Here is a 23,979-nt window from a genome sequence, read left to right on the forward strand (position 1 = left end):
GTGACAATGTTGCATTTTAACCACATATGCTTGTTTCTGATGACCTCTGAGGAGAATAAACAGAAAACGAGCCTTTTCCCGGTAATTACAGTGATGTGGTAAATCTGCTTTGTGGTTATCTTAGCGCAAACATAATTGTTGGTGACCTCAATTTGAACATTCTCTTTTTCCCCATACTTTTTCAGTAACTTTTCACTAAAATGCATGTGCAGCAGACATCACACACATCTCACCAAGAATCATAAAGTAGCCATGTATGATCACACCCACAACATGCACTCACGTGGCAGCTAAATGCACACTGAAAAAAGGAAGCTGACAATTCTTTTAATTCATATAAAATCATGTTCAACCAATTTACATAATCCATTCAGGTTTAGATAACATGAATGATTTTTGTTGTGTTAAAGTATAGCATTAGAAACATGGGGATGGACATTTTACAGTACAAAAAACACATTTCAGTTTTAAAGTAACAACTGTAAAAATATTAATAGAAAATTATTTTTATACTGTACAAACTGTATATTATATCCCCATACACTTCCCCTAACCTACCCATCAAAGAAAACTGGATGGATAGATGGATGGATGGATGGATGGATGGATGGATGGATGGATGGATGGATGGATGGATGGATGGATGGATGGGTGGATGGATGGATGAATGAGTGTAACTCAACACAAAAGGATTTATAACGTGTGGAACCATTGTCCATAATTGAATTACATTGAGTCTGGAAAAAAAATAAAGGATGTGTAAAAACAAAACAAAAAAACAGACACCATAACACGTAAAGAGTTTAGTTATACATATTGCACAATGGGTAGCATACACCAAGAAGGTCACTGGTCGGACTCTCAGAGCCAGACTTTGCATGTTGCATGCATGGTGTGGGTTTCTGGTGTTCTGGTATGTCCCACTGTGTGAATTGGTGACAATTGTCTCTAGGTGTGTGACGCTGGAATAGACTCTATCATCCATTACACATGAGAAAACATATATTCTGTAAAGTTTGACTTTATGAATCAGTTTTATTCACCACAATGCTGCAAAATTAAATGAAAATATGTAATATTCCAAAAACTCAAGAAGCCAGACTCACTCTAACCTCAGAGGAAAGAGAAATTGATTTCTGGAATATTGTCAGATGAGCAGAAATTGTAACAGAAACACACAATACTCTATAAAAATACACTATACTAATGGCATCAAATGTTACAATGAGTAGAATTGAGCAATAAATTATCTTTTATTAACAAAGTTCAGGAGGAGCACATTCAGATCTTTCAGAAAAAAAGATCTTTCTTCCTCCCATATTGCATTAAAACTGTGACTTTAAGCTGGGTTTCCATTTTCCAAAGTAGACCTGGCTAACTATTTAACAAACCTTTTGAGATTGAGATTGACACCAGTTATCTAAAAAGGGACAAATAAAAATAAATAAATTGCCTATCAAAATAAATACAACACGCACACGCGCACGCGCACAAACACACACACACACACACACACACACACACACACACACACACACACACACACACACACACACACACACACACAAATGTTTAGTGTAGGCCTACTGAAAATCTACCAATCGTACTGTAATTTGGAACACAACCCTGCATCCCAATTTGCATAGGCCTACAGGACTATCCACCTTATCCAAGACTAAATTACTGTCACCGTATACTATTTTAGGATAGTGTGCACATTTTGCAATCACAGTGTATAGGTCTATAACAAAATACAGAATCCCAGGAAACACAGAAGACCGCAATATGTGGTTATTATCTGTTGATTATTTTTGTAACAAACGTTTTTTTCTCCTTCCCAGAACATTGCATGAAGGGTATTTATTTTTTGATAACCTCAGATTAAATAACCCAAATCTTTGGAATCCAATAATACCTTAGTTAAAAAAATATTTTAAAAAAAATAAAAAGCACCGTTGTGGGCTCAAACTTAAACCTCAATTTAACCAGTTAGTCACTTATTCCTGCTATAATAATAATAATAATAATAATAATAATAATAATAATAATAATAATAATTAAATAATTTATTTTTAAAATCCTGTTGCTATAATTAGTTAAAATGTTGTAATAAAGTCTTAAACAAGTGTTTGGAGTTTGGTATTTTGGCGCGCTCTTCAGTACCGGTAGTTGTCAGTAGAGACGCCGCACCCGTCCCCGTCCCGCTGCTGCCTCTCTCAGGTAGGGCCTCAGAGCGAAGATGGCGACGGACAAACAGAAACATGAAGGCAGGGTGAAAATCGGACATTATATTCTTGGAGACACGCTAGGAGTGGGAACGTTTGGAAAAGTGAAAGGTAAAACTGTCCCAGATGTTTGGGGTTTTGTGTTATTGCTGTTTTGAAGATGGTAACGTTAAAGCAAAACTAGAGATGGTCGAGTCTTTAAATGCGGCTAAAGCAGCAGCACTTGTTGGCTAATAACAGTGTAGTCATGACACAAACATCAAACAACGACGCTTCCTGTGCTTGTATCCGTCGACAGTATCCGCGATCGATGCTAACGTTGTTTTCCAAATAGTCGCACGCATGCGGTATGATTGTGTGGTTTGTAGATGGATTGGTCGCAGCTAACCTGGTTAGCTTCCCGGTTCATAGAGTTATTATTAGTATTCTAAAGTTGTAGTTTGGTGGGGACTGATGTATGCGCTCGCGCACAGGCCAAATGTCAACCGCAAATGCAGCTTTTCAGAAATTCTGTCAAAATTACGATTTTTTAATAAAGTAATTTTGCTAAGAAGTTGCATGCTATGAGTAAGATTAATTAAGATGATACCGTTTTTTGTTTGAGCCACTTTTTCACAATCGTTACATACATAATCCAGTATGACATGTATATCCATAACATTCGTATTAGTCATGCTAGATTTATCTGATCTAGGGCTACAACATCTAATCAATATTATTAGATAACAATTTATTATCGTTTAATTACGTCTGCGCCCAATGCAAGGAAAACATCCGCCAGTCACGTGACTTTACAGTAGCGAAGAACGCTTTTCTGTGGGCAATAGGCATCTTTGCTTTAGTTTTACTCTTATGCTGGTCAAGTTTTAAAATGCAACAGCCTACATAGATTCTTCAGTCTGCACACTTTTTGAATGAAAACATAAGGCAGGATGAAATAACTTTTTCTTAAAATAAAATATTGCTTTTTAAATCTGTTCAATCGATGACAGAATCATCAGATTCATTTAAATATTTGAACGTTGCAACTCTGCTTAGTACTGTATTATTGCCCAGAAGCACACAGCCGTTGTGATCCCATTTCTAAAATTCCAGTCAATCTGTTTTTTCCAGCAAAAAGTCTGATGAAAATAATGCAATGCCTGCTGAACAGTGAGAAAAAAATAGTAAATCGTGGCTTCCCAGCTTGCTTTGCCCCTCGGAGCTGAATCATCCTGTATTATGGGGCAATACACAATGCAAACCTTTCAAGAAAGGAAGTATGCTGGTTAGATCAAATATTCAATAAGGTTTACTGGAAAACAGAGAAGTTGAGATATTGCTGACAAAACATGGACACTACCAATCATTAATCCAAAAAATAGCCTTCATAAAGACAATTCATAGTGCTGTCTTAGGTCTAACACACACCCACACACATTTTCCTCTGCATGGCTGGGTTTGTGTTAATACATAACTAGATCTGTCTAGTTAAAGCCGTTTTAAATGTTTGCAACCATAATGCTTCTAGGAACAGTTCAAACTTCAATGTACAGCTTTCATAACTTACTAATGCAGCAAAATCCAGTCTTCTGAAAAGCTGGTTTGCCCATGGAAAAATGTATAGTAGATTAGTCATAAATAGGTTGGTCAAGAAGATTTTCTTTCAAGATAGGACAGTTGCTTCTACATTGAATGTGCTTCATGTGTCTTTCATAAATACATTCAGAAATTGATTGCATATTTTTCATTGACCTTCTGTCTGTCTGTGCAGTTGGCCAGCATGAGTTGACGAAGCACCAGGTGGCAGTAAAGATTCTAAACCGGCAGAAGATTCGCAGTCTGGATGTGGTGGGGAAGATTCGACGCGAGATCCAGAACCTCAAACTCTTTCGTCACCCGCATATAATCAAACTGTGAGTAACAACCATGAGCTGTTTGTTTAGAATGTGTACCCTTGATTTGGGATGCAGCAATGTATTGGCCGATATAAGCAATTATTTTCACTATCGGTCATCTGCCAATGATCAGGGCTGATTATATCCTGTCGTTCAAAGTCGTGCAGAAAAAAACTCATACTGTGTGTAAAGAAAATGTTTTGTTAAATTTAAGCTTGTTTAAAGGGATACTCCACCACATTTTCATATTAAACTGTGTTATTTCCTTAACTAAGAAGAGTTGATACATCCCTCCCTCGTCTCCGTTGCGTGCACTTAATCGCTCTGACGTGCGGTGACATTCTGATAGCATTGAGCTTAGCCCACTAAGCCCAGTTCATTTTTAGCCATGTTTTTTTACTGCGCCAAGTCAAAGTACTCTCAAAAGTGCTATTCCGCCATACATTATAGTTCCATTTTAAACCGCTTAGAAAAGCGCCAAAGGCTGATAATAATGCATAAACAGTTAGAATATAGCAACATTAAAGCAGTCTCTATCTGACCCAATTAAACATCTGTAGCTTAAGCCAGGGCTACAAGGTTATTCCCTACACCAAACACCATTTATAGCACGTCTGGCACCTCCCATCCAGTACCGTATTTTTCCGGACTATAAGTCGCTACGGAGTATAAGTCGCATCAGTCAAAAAATGCGTCATGACGCAGAAAAAAACATATATAAGTCGCACTGGACTATAAGTCGCATTAGGGCAGAGCGGGAGCTGTGCGCGCATGCGAGCACCTGCTCGCGTGCACTCGCTCGTGCCCGCTTCACTGCATAAACTGAGCAGAAGAAAGAAAGTTTGAAGTGAGTGAGAAACTTGTAAGGGACTGGCGAAAAGCAGAGGTTACTTTAACTGCGATGAAGAAGAAAAAGAAAGCCACTTGCGGACTGTAAGCAAGATGGCCAGAGCTGAAGGAACGAGTCCACAGATGCTTGAACTCTCTGCCGGGAGAGGCTCAGCCGCGCGAGACGAACGCTGTGTAAATCGTTCTCCGCTGCATATTTTACTACATGCTGTTTGTATTTTGCAGAATAATATTTTCTTTATGGGGGCATTTTGTTTGTGTTCAGTCTTTCTAAGTTGTTGTCTTTACGTAAATATTAGGCTACAGGAGCAGCATAGAGCGCATTCTTGCGGCTATATGTTTATTCTGGTCAGTCAGTATGAATTAAATTTGATATATAAGTCGCACCTGACTATAAGTCGCAGGACCAGCCAAACTATGAAAAAAAGTGCGACTTATAGTCCGGAAAATACGGTAGTTGCAAAAGTGTTGTGCTTTGTTGCTTCTGATAAGAAACAGTCTTATCTTTCAAAATCTGTCCATTTTATCACAAAATTCTAACAATAAATGGGGGTTTAATGCTCTTAAATGTGACGTTACAGCATCAGTTCAAACGAAAGCGCTGAGCTTTTGTCTTTTCTTCCACTTTAGTATAGGTTATAGCATGAAATATATGCATAAACATCAACAAGGTATTTTTGAAAGATACTTACCCAAATGTATCATGTGTAATCACTCAATCAGTGTTTCAACTGCAAAAAAAAAATCAATATAACAGCTTGTGAACAATGTAATTTAATCTTGCAATTTACCTTAGGAAAGTTATTTTCACAGTTTGTTAATTAACTTTAAAAAAGCATTAGGGGAGTTTATTTAATGTTATTACACAGATCTGTAAAATACTTGATTCAGTTTGGTCAATCGCGCATTCATGCGGTATGTTATTCCCAGACAACAGCCAAAGGTGAATAACACACCGCTCATCCGGGTACTATGAGTTATCTTAACCGGTACAACTTATATGCTTAACTTGTCACTCCGCTGTCTTTGACTGTCTGGTGCCATCACGTTGTGACTGAAACACTTAACCACCACAGGGTCCAATGGAAGAAGACTTCAAAGTGTTTTACTCATGATTTACTCACACTCGAGTTGTCCTAGGTGTATATGATATTCTTCTTTCAGGTGAATAAATTCGGAGTTGTATTTAAAAAGTCCTGGCTATTCCAAGCTTTTTAATAGGAGTAGATGTAGCTGTTTTTGAAGTCCATAAAAAATGCATCTGTCTGTCAAATAACATTCGCATTCCCTATTCAATTTATAGGAAAAGTGTTAAAAGTGCCTTAAATTGCGAGAAGGCACTTTCAACACTTTTTCCACGGAAGGCGATCGGCCGACACTTTAGGTTTTAAATATGGACATTTTTCTTACACAAACGCAGCGATTCGCTTCAGAAGCCCCCAGAGGAGATGGACAGATGCATTTTTAATGGACTTTAAAAACAGAGCTACAAATTCAAAATCTTGGATTGGCCAGTACTTTTTAAATATAACTGAGATTTTATTCATCTGAAAGAAGCATTTCATTTACACCTAGGAGTAAATCATGGGCTAATTTTTTTTTTTTCATTTTTGGGTAAACTATCTCTTTCTGCATTAATTTCAACATGTATGGTTAAAAAAAAAGTGTATATATAATATATTTTTTAATATAAATATATCAGCAATCATCAGCAATAGATTAAGGCTCAGCAGTTTGGAACTGTTTTTCTTTGCGGAAGCTTTGTGTAAGAGCTAATAAAATATTTAAACTCAAGACAATATTTTGTGTCTAATTTACTTGAGACCAGTAGCTGTGTAATAAGCGGGATAATGTAGACCCAGCCGGTTGTTAGCCCAGAATAAACCCCTTAAGAGTGATACAAGACTCTCTTACCACTCGCTTTGCGTTGGGGTCCGGATCACTCTGTGGCAGTTTATTCTGCGCTAACAACCGGCTGGGTCCCTTACTTTAGATAAATTTAAATTTTTGTTACAAAAAAAGTTTTAAAACCTACCTTATGTGCAACTAAATTCTTAAATTTTTATGTTTTTCTGAAAATGAAAAAGATTTTCTTCCTAAGAAAAAAAAACTATTGATATCGTTGGATAAATTTAGTATCTGCATCTCTAGCCTCTTTAGAAGCTTTCTAAGGGATCAAATTGGTGATCGTTTTTCCCTTTATTGCCTTTCTCTCGTTTAGGCACCTATTTGACCTAAACACAATCTTTTTGAGTTTATTTTTTTATGCATCCCATAGTCGTAAGTAAAGGAATTACAGATTTGATGTGCGTGTGAATGAGCCACAGCATCTGTGGACTCTGGTTTTGCTTCCCTGGTGGCCATGCATCTGTTTTTTTTTATTTCATTTTCGTTTCCTACCATTATAGAGAAGTAGTAAATCTTTGCTTTGAATATTTAATTTTCTGTCTGTCACCTTGATTTTTTTGTATGATTTTATGTGTTTACATTAGGGATGGGCAACAGTGGTCGAGTACTCGATTACTTGAACGTGACAGCGACGATCGATCATGAAAACGATGATCGCCCTGACTTTAAAAAATATATTTGTATATTTCTCGGATTGGTTATTGCTGCATTTTGGACGGTAACTGAGGTCTGATTGGTTAGCATTAGACCGCACGCCTTCCAGACCGCGAAATAAAGTGAAACTAAAGCGCGCAGTGATGCCTGAAGCACTGAGAATGATCATAAAATACAATGAAGATGTGGGGCAGCCAGTCTGTCACATACACAGCATTACAATGAGAACACGATTGTCATATAATGTTATATTCTCCCTGCTTTAGCTCCCCGTGGATCAGCGCACGCTGTTAATAAAGGAAATCCACAACTAGAGTCAGAGCGCGGTCAAGTTCATCTGCGCATCCGCGTATTCAAGTTGTAATATTATTTGTTTTATACTTGATTATATGTTGTCTATATCAGATTAATCTCATATAGGACGGCGTTTGGTTGAGTTTAATAACCAGCTAGCAAAGCACTGCCGTTATATCGCCTGGTGTTCATTCTCTTTCAGCTTCAGCTGAAATGCGAACAGCCCGACATTATCGACTCTGGGTTATTTGAGACGGTCATATTATTTTTAGATAGGCTATACTATTTCTTTTTCAAACTCATTGATGATATTAATAATGCAGCAGTGTTACTCATTTTTTAACAGTCGATCTGTTTTAATGTTTCTCATGGATTCAAAAACACGCAGTGATGCTGTTTTGACTTTGATCATGAAAAATAAAATTGTGCAGCGCCAATCTGTCATGTAGGCTACATAGAATTATAATAAGAACACGATTAAAGTGTTGTAAATTATCTGTGGTTTCGTTGCCCGTGTATTAGCGTTGAAGAGCGTCAAAATGAGTTTTGTTTTCAAGCCTTTTGGTCAAGTTCACATGCACATTTGCGTCCTTTTGGGCAGATGTAAATTGTAATAATCATATATCTGATTAATCTCATATAGGATGCGTTTGACTGAGTTTATTAATTCTCTAGTAAAGTTCTGCGGGGTGGTGTATTCACAGTTGCAGCTCAAACACAATGCCCGATATCATTGACTGGCTTATTTGAGACAGTTAGGCCTATTTAGTTTCTTTTTCTTTAAGACATTTATGCATCATAATGTAACAGTTATTTTTTTTATAGTCATATGTTCATATTTGCATAGACATCTCATGTTTTTGTCGCATAAATTTTCATAACAGTCTTAAAATAGTTTCATATCTCCATGACGGAGACGCCCCGCACAAGCCCCGCCCATGGTTAATTGATGGTTAATTACTCGTTTTTGAGACCTATTGATGATCGAAATGAAAAATTGACAAAAATGCCCATCCCTAGTTTACATCTGAGCTGTTTGACTGTTGTTTTATTTTGAGGTCAGTGTCAATCATAAAAACACGTACCTTTTACTCTGGCCAGTAAATCAATGGGAACTGTCAAGCTATCCAGCCTTGATCCAAACCATTATGGAATTTATTGAAACCATTAGGGAATTAATTGAAAATACCCATATAACTTGATTAAAATTGTATAAGTGTACAATCTAGCATTACAACTAAAACCTAATCATTAAAATATGGCTGAATTAATCACTTTACTAGTACAAGGGGAATGTTTTCTTGTTTAGAATAATGTAGATCTTAAAAGCTTTCTCTTCAAAGCCTAAACATTTACGTTTCAGATGTTTTCATCATTCAGATGTATTTCAATGCTACTACAGAAGCAAACGCATGTATTTGATTACAAATTTGTGCATTTTGTGTGTTTGGCAGCTACCAAGTCATCAGCACACCAACAGACATCTTCATGGTAATGGAATATGTTTCAGGAGGAGAACTCTTCGACTACATCTGTAAAAATGGAAAGGTACAGCTTTTTAATTTGTAGGTTATGTTTAGGACTGAAAATGAAACTATTGTACATTTTGTTGGTAGGATTATAGTCATGGTTTTGCAATTATCATGATTATTATGCATTCATTAATTTCAAAACAATGCATAATATCACTAGACTGGGTAAACCCAGCCCGGTCTGCAGGCGATTTGATTTCGCCCTGCAGCTCAGGCTGGAAACCTGTACATACTTTTCTCCTGCTTCTTTTACAAATTTGCGGGGACCAATCACAAACCGGCTTATCTACCTGGCACGCTATTGGCAGCTTTAACACATTGACGGATAGAGAAGCGATCTAAAGATAGAGATTTCCCAGACTAATGTTCAATCTTAAAAGATAGAGCTTGGTCTGATGAGAGCCAGGCAATAATATGACATGAATACTTTAAATTTAAAAATGTTATTGTTTGCTACTTTTTGAACTAGAAATACCAAAGTGACCAAATAATACAGCAGAAAATAATAAAATAAGACACAATTCCATCTCTCCCTTTGGAATTAAAGAAAGCTGACCTCTGCTCTGTAAACATCCATGTCAGTGTAAGGGTAAAAAACTGAACTGTTATTGTCATCCAACTGTCAACCTTCTGTATTCATTTTAACAATTCATCTAATTTTACATGTAACCTGAGAAGGTCATATCTATTATTTTCTTTTTTGTTTGTTTGTCAATGATAAATTCAGACGTGCTGCCACGCTTTGGCTGGCACTGAGCCAGAGACAACGCTCTCAGTGCTTTTCATATATCACTATTCAACCACGTCTATTTAAATCTCTGAAAGCTCAAATTAACTAGCTTATATAAAAAATACATGTATAGTTCTTAATTTATAATTTGAATAAATGTTTTATTCATATCAGATACACATTATGCATGAAACAAAGTTTGTTCTTCTTTGTTCACTGGCCACTTTTATGTATTTCGGAGGATGAATTTAAGTGATATAAACAGATCTTCTAAATTGCAAATTCACTGGCTATTATATCAACTAATATAATCACTATAATGGGTTTAAATTACACAAAACATTCACTTCCACATATTTGACAATCAGAATAATTCATCATGATATAGTTAACAAGTTTGTAAATATTTCAAAATAAAAAGGAAAATAAAGGCGACACTTATCTGTATTGACTGCATGATGCGTCGGCATGGAAATAATACGTTGTAAAGTAAAGGTCGCTTTAAAACAACCTCGACTGCCGACGTTAGGTGTTACTTTAGTGGAAATAAATCTTCGCTGTTTGGTCCCTCTGCCACAGTTAATCCAGTGTGTAGCCACAGTGACTCTGAAAAGCATGGCACATTTTAAGCTGGTGCACCTCTGGTGTAACTTTGTTTCCGTTTTGTGCAGGTTGCAACAGTCCCATTCCGTGCAAAAGAAACGCTCTGTGTAGCAGAGCCTTTACAGTTAATTAACCGTGAGAAATCGGCTAATTGCTACATCCCTACTTACAAGCATTTCATTTTTGCAAAACAAGGAGTCCTGCAGGAAGTGAGAGATTAAATACCACTGTCATTGCTGAACAAAACCATCTAAGATCTGTAGAAAGAGGAAGGTCAATCCAGGGATGTGCGCAAAGACTAATTTCATCAACGTTCAAATTTCGCAACCAACTAGTCTAAACCTCTAGCCTGACAAGCCAGACCCACATCAAGATGTTTGGTCTGGAAACTCACCATTGACAGGGCTCAATCCGAGGGGCGGGATAAACGGTTGTCTTTCAAACTCTCTCTGCATGCAATTGGATAGCGCTTCAACCAACCAGAGCAACGTGAAGCAGAGCTCGTTGACAGATTAAACTTTCGCCGTATCCGCTCAACAAAACTCTGTACACATCTTACCTGTTTAAGAATGACTTCAGTGCCGTTCTTTGTTCTTTTCTCAGAGAAAAGCTTAACTCCAAGTCTTCTAGAGTCACAATCAAAGCTGATTCGAAAGACCGCCGATCGCCAGCTTCTGTGTTTATTAGAAGCACACAAACGCAACTCTGCCGTCACTATGTTAAGCCCCGCCCACTGACTCTATACACAATGTGATTGGCCTGACCAAAGTTTGTTTTTTACAGCTCAGAAGTGTATTGAGAGTTGCTAGACGACACTCGCGGCAGATTAAATTTGCTGCCCCTATGGTGCGTCTAGATATCTAGGCTACTAAACCCCCCTAGTGTTTATAATATATGCTATCAATTTGAAATAGACTACTTAATCAATGAACAGTCAAATCCCACACAGAATGCTTCTAAAACAGTTCAAATACATGCAATGTGCTTGCCTTGCATCATGATCATTGTATATTAGGGTTAGTTTAGATATTAGGCTATTTAGAAAATACTGTAATTAATTCCTCACCCTCATGTTGTTCCCAACTTGTAAGATTTTCATTCATCTTCGGAACACAAATAAAGATCTTTTTGATAAAATCTGAGAGCTTTCGGTCCCTCAATCGACAGCTATGCAACTACCACTTTGACACTTCAAAAAGTTTTTAAAGAGATTGTAAAACTAATCCATATGAATTGAGCTGTTTTGACGCACAATCACTTCTTTTGATAAACAGATTGAATGTAGGCTTTTTTTTCTCGTCAGAAAATTTTGACTAAACTACTCCATTCATATGGATTTGTTTTACGATCTCTTACTAAACTTTCTGTTGCATCAAAGTGGCAGTTGCATAGCTGTCAGTGGAGGGACAGAAATAGCTCAGATTTTGTCAAAAATATCTTCATTTGTGTTTGAAGATGAACTAAAGTCTTAAGGGGTATGGAACAAGGAGGGTGCGTAATTAATTACAGATGTTTTTATATTTGGTTGAACTAACCCTTTAAGCGTTCACTTAAAGGGGTACTTCAGCATTGGGAAGGTGAATCTGTATTTAAACTGGGTCATCAATGTAGTAGAAATGTGAAATTATTTTTAAATTTGGTGCCTTCTAGACTGAGAAAAGACAGAAAATGTATTTGTCTCATGGGGATGAAAGACTACAATTCCCAGAATGCTTTGCTCCCCTTTGAGGCCATTCCCAAAGCCACCTACTGGATTACTGTGACTGAGTTGGAGAAGACACTACAATTAAAAACTAAACGTGTCTGTTCAATATAATGAGTGAGTCACCGTGCGAGTATCACAGCACTTGAGCATGCGTGGGTTCAAAACCATCCCCCATGGGCGGGTTCAAAACATGTGGAAATGGCTCCCTCTGCTGGCTGTAGTCTTTAGCCTTTGGCCAAACATTTCTCCTATAATGCAAATATCGTTAAGTTGCGTCATAGGAGGAATTTTTCCAGAAATAAAATGCATAAATCTCTTGTCTCAGGGGGATATGAGGTTGGAAAGCACAATCATTTGAATATACTCCAGGGTTTCTACTGATACAAAGCCATATGCTAATCGCTGAAGTAACCCTTTAAGCAATGTTAGCCATATAAACATATTTATTCAATTTAACTGAAACAATATGCAGCACAGAACCAATTCTCTCAAACCAAATGATCTATTATTAACAATTTTCTTCAAATATTAGTTAGTCCACATATGTTAACACGTTAATGCATTATTTCAAGAACTTTCTAATAATCAAAAAATCCTTTAAAAAAATCACAGTATACATAAAAATGTTAAGTAGTACAACTGTTCTTCTCAAAATTGATATTAATCAAAAATATTGCTTGTGCACGAAATCATAAGCATATTAGAATGATTTCTGAAAGACATATGACACTGAAGATTGGAGTAATAGTGCTGGAAATACAGCTTTGCCATCACAGGAATAAACTGTAAAATGTATTAAAATAGAAGAGTTCTTATAAACGATAATACTGTTTTGCAGTAATATTTTTTACTGTATTTTTGATCAAATAAATGTAGCCTGGGTGAACAAACATTTAAACGGTTGTGTATATCAGGGTCCACAAAATCAGCACTGTAAGTTGCAACAGGGAAACAGCAAATGCAGAATGTTTAGTTTAGACCACATGGGAGATTTAAAAAATAATACATGGTCCTGTATCTCCCTGGTCAGTTGGATGAGAAGGAGAGCAGGCGTCTGTTCCAGCAGATAATCTCAGGGGTAGATTACTGCCACAGACATATGGTGGTGCACAGAGACCTCAAGCCTGAGAACGTCCTGCTGGATGCGCACATGAATGCCAAGATTGCAGACTTTGGTATGAACTCTTCACATTTATGAAACATGGTGGTTGTTTACCATGATTTATTATACAGCTATTATATAGCTGTATAGTCTTAAAATTCAACTTTTCCCCATGTAGGTTTGTCAAACATGATGTCGGATGGAGAATTCTTGAGGACGAGTTGCGGTTCTCCTAATTATGCTGCTCCGGAAGTCATCTCTGGAAGGTACTGTTTACCTCTGAGCAGGGCTCTACGCTAACTTTTTTCTTGAGGAGCACTTGTGCTCCTAATAAAAAATTTTTTAGGAGCACAGTGAAAAATTTAGGAGCACTTTCTGATCCATCAAACACATTCCAATTATAACTTTCCAATTACAGGACGAAATAATTAAATTTAACTTTAAATGAATGTCCAGGGGCATTTTTACCATTATAAGAGCAATGTTTTCTAATTTTATTAAATATATGCATCATCTGTCAATTTCTTAAATTAAAATAGAAAAGTTGTTTTTAAAATGTTAATTTAAACAATAAATTCAGTTAGAACAAATAGACACAATCAGCCAATCAATGAATGTTTTACATGTACGTTTTTGATTGTACAAATTAAACTTAAAAAATGTAATATTTTAAATAAAAAGTCCATGCAAAAATATAATGTAAAAATATGAAAATAAAACCACCAGTAGTTGGCGGGAATTCATTCAGTCAATAGTTCAAAACAGATTTATTTGAATCTAATCGCTTGGAGATGCGAGTCAGTTCTGGTGTGGCTTTGATTTTCACGAAATAGACAGCGTTGTGGCTCAGACGTTGTTACTTAAAATCAACTTGTCTATTGGACTTTTGTACAAGATCATATAACATATGCAATCATGCTAATACTCAACAGCATCTGTGCAATAGCAAGCCGTAACTTTTGGCGCTCTGGCCTTTCATTAAAAGGAACTGCATGCATCACGCGGAAGAACACTGCAGCCGGATCTACTTATCTCTGTTAGTGTCTATGGCGAGTCGCGCAGATACTGTGCTAATCCGCAGTGGGAATATAAACACTTATGTGTACCTTGAGCCCCTTTCACACTGCACGTCGGACCCGCAATATTCCCGGAACATTGCCGGGTCGCCATCTATGTGAAAGCAACCACGTCCCGGAATTGATTACCGAAGCGCTGTGTGAACAAAAGCCAAAACTAATGGCACAATGTGTACGTAGTTATCGTGCGACTCCTAGAGCTTGTTTTTTCAATAATACAACCCTGCTGTGCCAGAAGAGCTAGTCAGTGTTTTAAAAACAGAGAGTGTTCGTATTTACAAAAGAAACTAAAATTAAACAAGCAGAAATGTGCGCGAACTGGACACAAGTCGAGACCACGGAGCTCCTTACTATCCGCGCTGAAACTGAGATCGCTCGCCATTATACGTCACATCAGGATGTCACGTGTCAACTCGATCCGGGACCGTTACGGGTTGTGTGTGAAGCGCACATATTACGGTATTTCGCTGGCAGTGTGAATGGACCAAAACTAGCGGCCCGGGAACAAATGCCGAGTCGCATTATCCGTGTATTTGCCGGAATCGCAGTGTGAAAGGAGCTATAGTGATTCAGGATAAGACAAAACCACGGTTTGGAAAAAATCTTCATGATATAGTCGCTCATTATATACATTTATTAATGTTTTTAAACAGCATGTGATAAAGATTAAACTCAAGAACTCAAGGGCTTTTTAAATGTATTATTAATAAATTTTTTTTGATGGCATTTTTGCCCCAAGCAGCCATTCATTTCTGAGCTTGTTCATTTAGATTTGACTGCGGTCGGGTCACTCGCACCGGTGTGCCTACTGGTCGTACGCAGTAATTTTCAGGCGTAAATGCACCCAAAATGGGCGCTATGTTGAGCCCTCCCTCTTAGACTGTATTTACCTTTCAAATGATCTCTTCTTGACTAATTTTGCTGTTTTTACCTAGATTATACGCTGGGCCTGAGGTGGACATCTGGAGTAGTGGAGTGATTTTGTATGCCCTGTTGTGTGGAACGCTGCCGTTTGACGACGACCACGTGCCAACACTGTTCAAGAAGATCTGCGATGGGATCTTCTTCACGCCTCAGTACCTGAACTCCTCCGTTATTAGCCTTCTGAAACACATGCTCCAGGTGGACCCCATGAAGAGAGCCACCATCAAAGAGATTCGGTCAGAAACTACGCCAGGCACTGTCCATTTCATTTTGAAATGCCATAACCATGAGGATGTGCAAAAGCTCAAATCAATGTCCTCTCTCTTTCTCTATGCATTGGTCTCCTTTTTCAGAGATGATGAGTGGTTTAAGCAAGATCTCCCCAAGTATCTGTTCCCGGAGGATGCTGCATACAGCAGTAATATGATTGATGAGGAGGCGTTGAAGGAGGTGTGTGAGAAGTTTGAGTGCACTGAGGAGGAGGTGCTCAACTGTTTATACAGGTTTGTATGCTAATTTATTTTTTAATCCGTCACAGCCAGCTCATTCTCTGACACAACTTTTTTTTTAATAGGCTTTATGTCTCTCGTGTTAAGTTCTTTGACTATTAAACATATTCTGTTGGATTGTAATTTTTATGATACTACAAATTGCTTTTAACCAGGAACATGTTTACATGGAATATTTCAGAATGTGTTACTCAAATGTATTTTAGCTTTTTTTATCTTATGTCAAGTTTAAATGTTTTATATAATAATTAAAATTGTATGGGTTGTGATATTGACCTTGTGTATGGTATGACCGAGCGGCAACTTTCCCTTAGTTTAGAAGCCAGTACGGAAGTAAATTCAGCTGCAATTCATCGACTTGTCACTAGGGACAGGCTCCAGAAGGGAGCAGAATCTCATTGAACCCCATGTTAAAGGTGCACTGCAACTTTCCAAAGGTGCACTATGCAAATCATGTTCATGGATGCAGTTATGAACGTTACTGTAGTGTAAAACAGAGCGGGACCGAGTGTTGTGGAGCTGAGCACGGCCGCTGAGGTGATTGTTGTACAAATACGGCTCGCGAGTACCGGGACTTTTATTATGACGGGACGGGACACAGTCACCGGGGGGCGCGCACTTCCGTTTTTTCCGGTCATGATTATAAGATAAAGCCAGCAGCTCTGTTTATGATATTAGATACATTTAAGTGTGTTTAAAATTATGTTCTGACGTTATTCTGTGCGTTCGCTCGGCGCTGCTGTGACATGTTCACACTGATTGCTAAGAGAAAAGCGCTTCTGCAGAATAAAACCGAGGGTAGCGCAGATATGACTCAATTGACAGGCAACTCGCTCAAACGCTATGCTGAAACGTCCCGGTCCTTAGTTAAAATAGCAATTTTCTCACAATTTACAAATAGTTGGAAACATTTGGGATATTGCAAGTACTCAACTGAACAAAATATATAACACTGGCCTAGTGGTTTTTGGATATTTTACTGCAAAAATACTACATAGTGCACATTTAAAAGGCCCAACTTTACAGCAGAATCAAACATGTTTATATCCTGGTACCAATTTTGTTTTTAGTCTGTATGGCTAATTTTGCCCTTCATATTTAACAAAATCCCAACTAAAAGTTCCAGTAGTTGTTTTAAATATGTATGTATGTTGTTTACTCTCATCTGTCCTGCTTTTATCCTCCCTTCTTTTGCAGTCGCAATCACCAGGATCCGCTTGCTGTGGCCTATCACTTGATCATAGACAACCGCCGCATTATGAATGAGGCCAAAGACTTCTATTTGGCCTCCAGCCCCCCAGACAGCTTTCTAGACGATCTGCCCGCTCATCACTCTGCTAAGGTTCACCCTGAAAGAGTGCCGTTCCTAGTGGCAGAGGCACAACCACGTCCTCGACACACGCTGGATGAGCTTAACCCCCAAAAATCCAAGCATCTTGGCGTTCGGCGGGCAAAGTGGCACCTGGGAATCCGTAGCCAGAGTAGACCGAATGATATAATGAGTGAGGTCTGTCGTGCTATGAAGCAGCTGGACTATGAGTGGAAGGTAAGCATCTGTGCATGTGTTTTGATTTTAACTTTAACGTTCTCGGCTCACTGCAGCATTCAGCATTCAAAGGGATAGTATACCCAGAAATCATCTTACCGTCATGACGTCTTATGACTTACTGACTTCTGCGGAACTCAAAAGAAGATATGTTGAAGAATTTGTCAACAGTTTTTTTCCAAACAATCAAAGCCAGTGGTGTCCAAAACAACATAAACAATATGGTGAATAAAAGGTTACAGAGTTTACATTTTTGGCCGAGTCATATAGCATTGCCATGTTTTGGAACAGACTATGGAATAAATTGCATCCTGACAAACAACTAGTTAGTCCGTTTAGGCCAGGAAAATACAAATTGCAGTAAAAGACTAGAGGAGTGGTAAAAATTGATAAATGGAGTAAATGCATGTCCTGTTATGCATTTCCTTTTGCTTATCCTCCTGAGGTTCATGATCTTAGCGTAAATTCCATCTCTGCCTTCTGGGAAAGAGTTTTGGGGTTTCTGGTGAATTCTATGAATAGAAAAGTCTTGACTGCTTTCTCTCACTCTTTTTCTCTCACACACACAAACAAAAAAATAAAATTACAGAGGCAAATAAAATCTTAACAAAAAACTTTACAGTATGATATCTGCATATCTTACTGTCATTATTAGAACAGCCCAGAGCTCAAATATAAACAGAGCCCCTAAAGCAGGATTATTCAAATATAGCCCTGGAGGGCCAATGCGCTGCAAAGTTTAGCTCCAACCCTAATCAAACAAACCTGAACATGCTAATCAATGTCTTCAGGATTATTAGACTATCACAGGTGGGTGTGTTTGATTATTGATTAAACTCTGCAGCTCATTGGCCCTCCAGAGCAAGATCTATACAAGATCCTCCAGGGCAATACTATAGCCCCGCCCTAAAGTATTGAGGACGAATTTGTTTTTTTAATGGTAAATCACTGTTCCAAAAGGCTTGTTTGAGATGAGCAAAATCTATGGAGAGTGTGCAAAATCTACGATAGAAATGTGTCCAAAGGGCAGTCCGCCTTGCCCGTTACAACGCCGTTACCGTTACTGAGAATAAAATGTGGCCTTACTATAATTGAGCTCACTGAAGCGGTTTTCATCTAAAGCCTAGTTCAGACTGCACGATTTTCAAACTCGTCGGGTCACTGCTCTTTTCACACTGCATGACTATCTGGGGTATCATTCAGTCATTGCTGTGTTCACAGTGCAAAGTTCACACTTTGACGACTGAGTAGTTCACACTGCATGACTGAACAAGAGGAAGAATTGCCGACAACTCTCTCTCTCTCTCTCTCTCTCCGGTGCACAAACTATGTTTCCCAAACACACGTGCGATGTGACAAGTAAACAACGCGAGATCACACATGCGTCAGACTGGAGTTCTCACGCGAGACTTGGATTTGGTATTAAAAATGATAAACTGCACAAAGTCTGCTTCAAATTGTATGTGCGCTGATTTGTGGAGAAAAAGAAAAAAAGATTATGGTGGAAGAAATTGTTGGGGAGAGAGAGGGAGCCAGGATTTTGTTCTGCAAAGACAGTTTGAGGTAAATAAATAATTTTGTAATGTGCTGCTGCTGTGGCTGGACATGCAAATGTTTGGGCTTTGTTTCTGTTTGATAGAATTGTAAATATATCTATTAAAATATTGATATTCTGCTCTATAGCTCCTCCCTCAATCTCCTGCCGCCCTGTATCTCACTCTCTCATTGGCTGTCGGTGTAATTTTCAGTCAGAACGCTGTTCACACAGCAGGAGTTTCAATCACTGACATCTCTAGATATTTAGCATGCCAAATATCTCACAGGTGTCGGCGACTCGTCTGCGATTCTCTCTGATCGCGTCTTTGATTATTCACACTGCGTGATTGTCACTCACGTGCACGAGCACCGATTTGCCTGTGATCTCGGGCATTTGTCAGCGATTTCACAAAACCTGACGGTGACTCAAAATCGGGGCAAAAATCGGGCAGTGTGAACTAGGCTTAACAGTAACACTCTCTGTCAGTGGACGTGTGTGTGCGTGTACGCGTGTTGGGCACACACACATACACTCGCACGCGCACATGCGATCAGGAGTCAGAGCGATATCATGTCCAATGACTTCAAAGATAGCTTTCGCAAACTGGAAGTATAAGCACTACTTTTCCCTCGTAGAGGTGAAATGTAAGAATGTTTATGTAACGTGCATGACTTATGCCTAGGAAGAGTCTCTCCACGTCGATGAATGCAAAAGATAACGTGAGCTCGGCTGCAAAAGGAGGAGAAAGAGCCACGACATTAAAGCAACCAAAACTAGGTTTTTCTCCACTACAAACTCTTATCACCCAGACAGAATTTAACAAAATATCTAGATATATCGTTTTCTTAAGGAGCATCATTTATTTTTAGATGTATTTGATGGCCAGTTGGGGTCTGTACAATACTAAACAATCTATTTAGTTTTATTGTTGCACTATATTACTGATATTTACAATAATGGATTGAATTTGATACGTCTCTCACCTATCAAATGGCTGAAGTTCAAGCATGTTTGACTGAATGAGTCATCCATATTGGATGGAAATGGCCTTTTGTTTATAAGTGTTCATTCTTTGCCTTATCTCTTAGCAGCCTCTCTTATCAAGTGGAACAGTGTTTACTGCTGTTCAGGAGTATGCAATTCAGGCCTCCTCAAACAGTGCAAATAGTGTTACAGTGCAATGAGCCCGTCGGCACTCAGTCCTTTTTAAAGTTAAACATGGCTAAATATTAAAGTTTAACATGGCTAAATATTAAAGTTAAACATGGCTAAATATTAATGAACTTAGGGTCTATTATAGTAAAATGTATTTGACTTTTTTTCCCCTCTTTGTTTTGATAGGTAGTGAATCCTTATTACTTACGAGTGCGGAGGAAGAACCCAGTCACTGGCATACATACAAAGATGAGCCTCCAGCTCTACCAGGTGGACAGCAGGACCTATTTACTAGACTTCAGGAGCATAGATGGTAAAATTCTCACTCTGACTGTTTGTGTGATTTTTTTTTATTCAGTGCTAAGTTTTATTTCTTTTCAGATAATTGAATTAGATCACACACATAAGAAAATGAACACTGAATAGATCTGACCGAATAATACAAGTATTTTTTTCAGCATGTCTGAAATGTGTTGATGTCATACAGCTTAAGGCTTGCAAGACTTCAGTCAGTGTAGTTACTAACTGGTTGTTAATTTGACATTGCGTGACAATTCACATAATGAGTTTCTTAATCGGTCATGACTCGTATCTAATAAAATGTTATTTTTAAATGTAAATTCGTGTTTAGTTAAGTTAGTCAATAGTGTGTGAACATTGCAAACAAACAATTAAAATTGAAATAAAATATTTATTTACTTCTGAATGATGTCTGTTCTGCTGAAATCTCATCATCTGGCAACAGACTGCTGAGGTAATAAAGTTTACGTAGTTTCTTATTGTAAATGTTAAGAAGTAGCTTTTACCATTAAAAGGAATCATAACCAAAACTGTAAAATTCCCTACAATTCTCATCTGTGTCCTGGAGTTTTTTCTGCATACTTCACCGTCTGATGTCTTCTGTTTCATTCAGATGACCTGATGGAAGTAAAATCAGGGACTGCCACGCCTCTCCGCTCTGGCTCAGTTGGTAACTACCGGACTACCCTAAAGAATGAAAAAAACGAAAGCGAGGATGCAGCAAAGAGTGATGTGTCTGCACCCTCCACACCTCCGATATCCGGAGGGAAAGCGGCGGAAAGCTCTCTGGCTTCTTCTCTTACCTCCTCAGTGGATTCCACTGGGGGAGAGATCCTCCCCCGGCCAGGAAGTCACACCATAGAGTTCTTTGAGATGTGCGCCAACCTCATCAAGCTGCTAGCACGATAACTTGTGGTTCCTCCGATGCCTTCTCTCTCACTCTCTGTCCTCCCCCTCACTCTCTGGCTTGATTTCTCTTTCTTCTAGAATACTGTCTACCTCTTCATCCTCAGATATCTGTGTCTTCATCCACAGCAGTCCTTCTATCTCTATTCTTTCGACTATTTTTTTCTCTCTCAGTGTCTTTAGAGCAATAAGCATGCAGACAGACTCAAGACTCCATGCATCCCAGTTGCATGAACAAGCTGAATGGTCTGTGGCCAGCACCAGCCTGTTTAAGGGGACTGAGAAAACATGCGAAAGGGAAAAGAATGGAGGTCGTTTTTTGTGCCACAGTCAAGGTGTCAGAAAGATTGCTAAGCCACTTTATAGTATCTATACTCTTTTAGAGATGGTTTTACAATTCTTTTTTGGGTTTTTAGCAAGGATTTCCTTGCAGAGAGTGAGGCATAGAGTTATACACTGAGCTAGCTGTACTGTACACAATGCTGTTGCAATTCTTGGTGGACCAAGAGATGTATAGAGAGAGCCCTTGTGGGTATGTGGGCCAACAAGTGAGACAGAAAGCGCTTTTGCACAGTTTTACCTGCAAGTTTTTGTGGGCCAGTGTCATGACTGGTTATCCCATTGAAACGGTCTACTGGGAAGGGCACTCAATTAAGAGGAGCCGACTTAAATTGCGGGCCACTGCTGGAACGGGCCAATTTAACATGGTGGGCACTTTAACACAAAGGGACAACTTGATAAGTCTTTCTTAAGGAAGAGACCAATGTAAGACCCATATATCCTGATGCAGTGCAATTTCATTGCCTCTGTTTCATAGATTTTTTGTTTGTTTGTTTGTCACACTTTTTTTCTATTTGCTCACATTTTACATAAATTTAAGTATATACAGAATTTAAACATGCATTCGGATTTGTTTATCAGTGCTTTAAATGGGGTTGTAGATTGTATTGAAATTGTGATATTGGACTGGATTTTTTTTTTTTTTTTTTAAGAAATGTTTGAGTATATCGCTGTAAAATGTTTTATTCCATACACTGCTTTATCAAAAACATTTTTTTACTATTATTTTAGTTGTTTTACAAAACAATGGTTGCTTCAACAATAAGTACTCCTGAAAGAGAAAAATAAAATTTTCTGTAAGCCGCTACCCAATATGAAACCAGGAAAGCGCCTCTTTCATGCATGTGGCTTCATGTGTCATCGTAAGTCCACAAAGAAAGGCATGAATGAAAAAAATATTATATGTAGGATCTTACCTTGACCGTAGAATTCCTCTTTCAGATTAGTGTTTTATGTTCCACAGAATGCATAGAAAACATGTTTGGTTTTTTTAAATAGTTTGCCCTTGTTTGTTTGATTGGTCCTAACAAATGCAGCAAAAGTTTTCTGATTTAACTGGAATTCTTGCATATTTGTTAGATAAAAATGATTAGGTCCTTTATTTTTCAAAACTGCAGTCATTTCAAATTTGTTATTAATGAGCACTTAAAGCAAAACATTGACAATCTATGCTTTGTAAGACAGCTTAAGACAAATCCAGAGGAATTGTTTGGTTTTGCTCTAGCTTTTTTTTTTTAAGTTTATTTCCCCACATAGGAGTCTTATTCAAATGATAAAGCTTCCTTATCTTTACAGAACAATTTCAGTCTCCATGGGCTGTTTTTATTCAGCCTTCGAAAACAAGTTTAGAAAATTTGTTGATGTACTTCTCTTAACTGCATTTATGTTGATTATCTGTGCAGAAATGCACCTCACAGAGGCTTGCCAATGTAAAATTACAGATAATTAATGATAATTTACAATTAAAAAGATGATTTGTAAATACAGTTCCCTAATAAAATAATACATGAAAACATGATTGTTCTGTCTTTTGAAAACATGGTTTATTTTGTGGGACATTTTTAGAATGAATATAACTAACATCTACAGTATTGTATGCTAACCTTTATTAGCACCAGTAGCTAAAGGGATACTTCACCTCTTACTTATTAAACTAGGTTATTCTTCCCTTAACTAAGACGAGTTGATACATATATATGGGTAATATTGTTGCATTACTGCAAACAAATATATTATCCACAAATAAATGTAAAGCGATTCACAAAACATTAAATAATTTCACAAATCAATAGAATGAGCTCCACAAATATATGCAGGAGTTTCACAAAAATGAATTAGATTAACAAAACAAAAAAATACAATGTTGTCATAAACATACAACACTGCCTTGTGTATGTGTGTATATTTATGTATGTATGTATGTATGCAAACGTTTTATGTGATGGGTAGGGTTGGGGTTAGGGGATAGAAAATACTATCTATGGAAAGTCACCATAATAAAGCATGGAAACCCAACGTTGGACTTGCAGAACTTTAGTTACATAAAGACATGGTTTTTAAAACATGTCTAGATCTACGTTTTAGGATATTACCAGCAGATGTCGCTGTAATTTTAAAAACGTCATTATCAGAGTTAACTATGTGAACCTTTAGGAAATGGCCAGCAGATGTCACTCAAATCATGCATTCATTTTCAGTATGGTATTA

General features: G+C 37.9%; 1 protein-coding gene across 1 annotated transcript; it reads left to right on the forward strand.

Annotated features, from left to right (window-relative positions):
* Nucleotides 1-2,176: 2,176 nt before the first annotated feature.
* On the forward strand, nt 2,177-23,287 carry prkaa1 (protein kinase, AMP-activated, alpha 1 catalytic subunit). The gene is made up of 10 exons (XM_067438661.1): nt 2,177-2,336; nt 3,979-4,120; nt 9,262-9,355; nt 13,408-13,552; nt 13,658-13,745; nt 15,491-15,715; nt 15,833-15,982; nt 17,186-17,534; nt 20,413-20,539; nt 21,140-23,287. The coding sequence occupies exons 1-10, from the start codon at nt 2,240-2,242 to the stop codon at nt 21,433-21,435; spliced, it is 1,713 nt and encodes a 570-aa protein (XP_067294762.1). The 5' UTR covers nt 2,177-2,239; the 3' UTR covers nt 21,436-23,287.
* The last annotated feature ends 692 nt before the right edge of the window (nt 23,288-23,979 follow it).

This window comes from Pseudorasbora parva, chromosome 3, assembly GCF_024679245.1.
Source record: "Pseudorasbora parva isolate DD20220531a chromosome 3, ASM2467924v1, whole genome shotgun sequence".
In the NCBI taxonomy this organism is placed as follows: domain Eukaryota; kingdom Metazoa; phylum Chordata; class Actinopteri; order Cypriniformes; family Gobionidae; genus Pseudorasbora; species Pseudorasbora parva.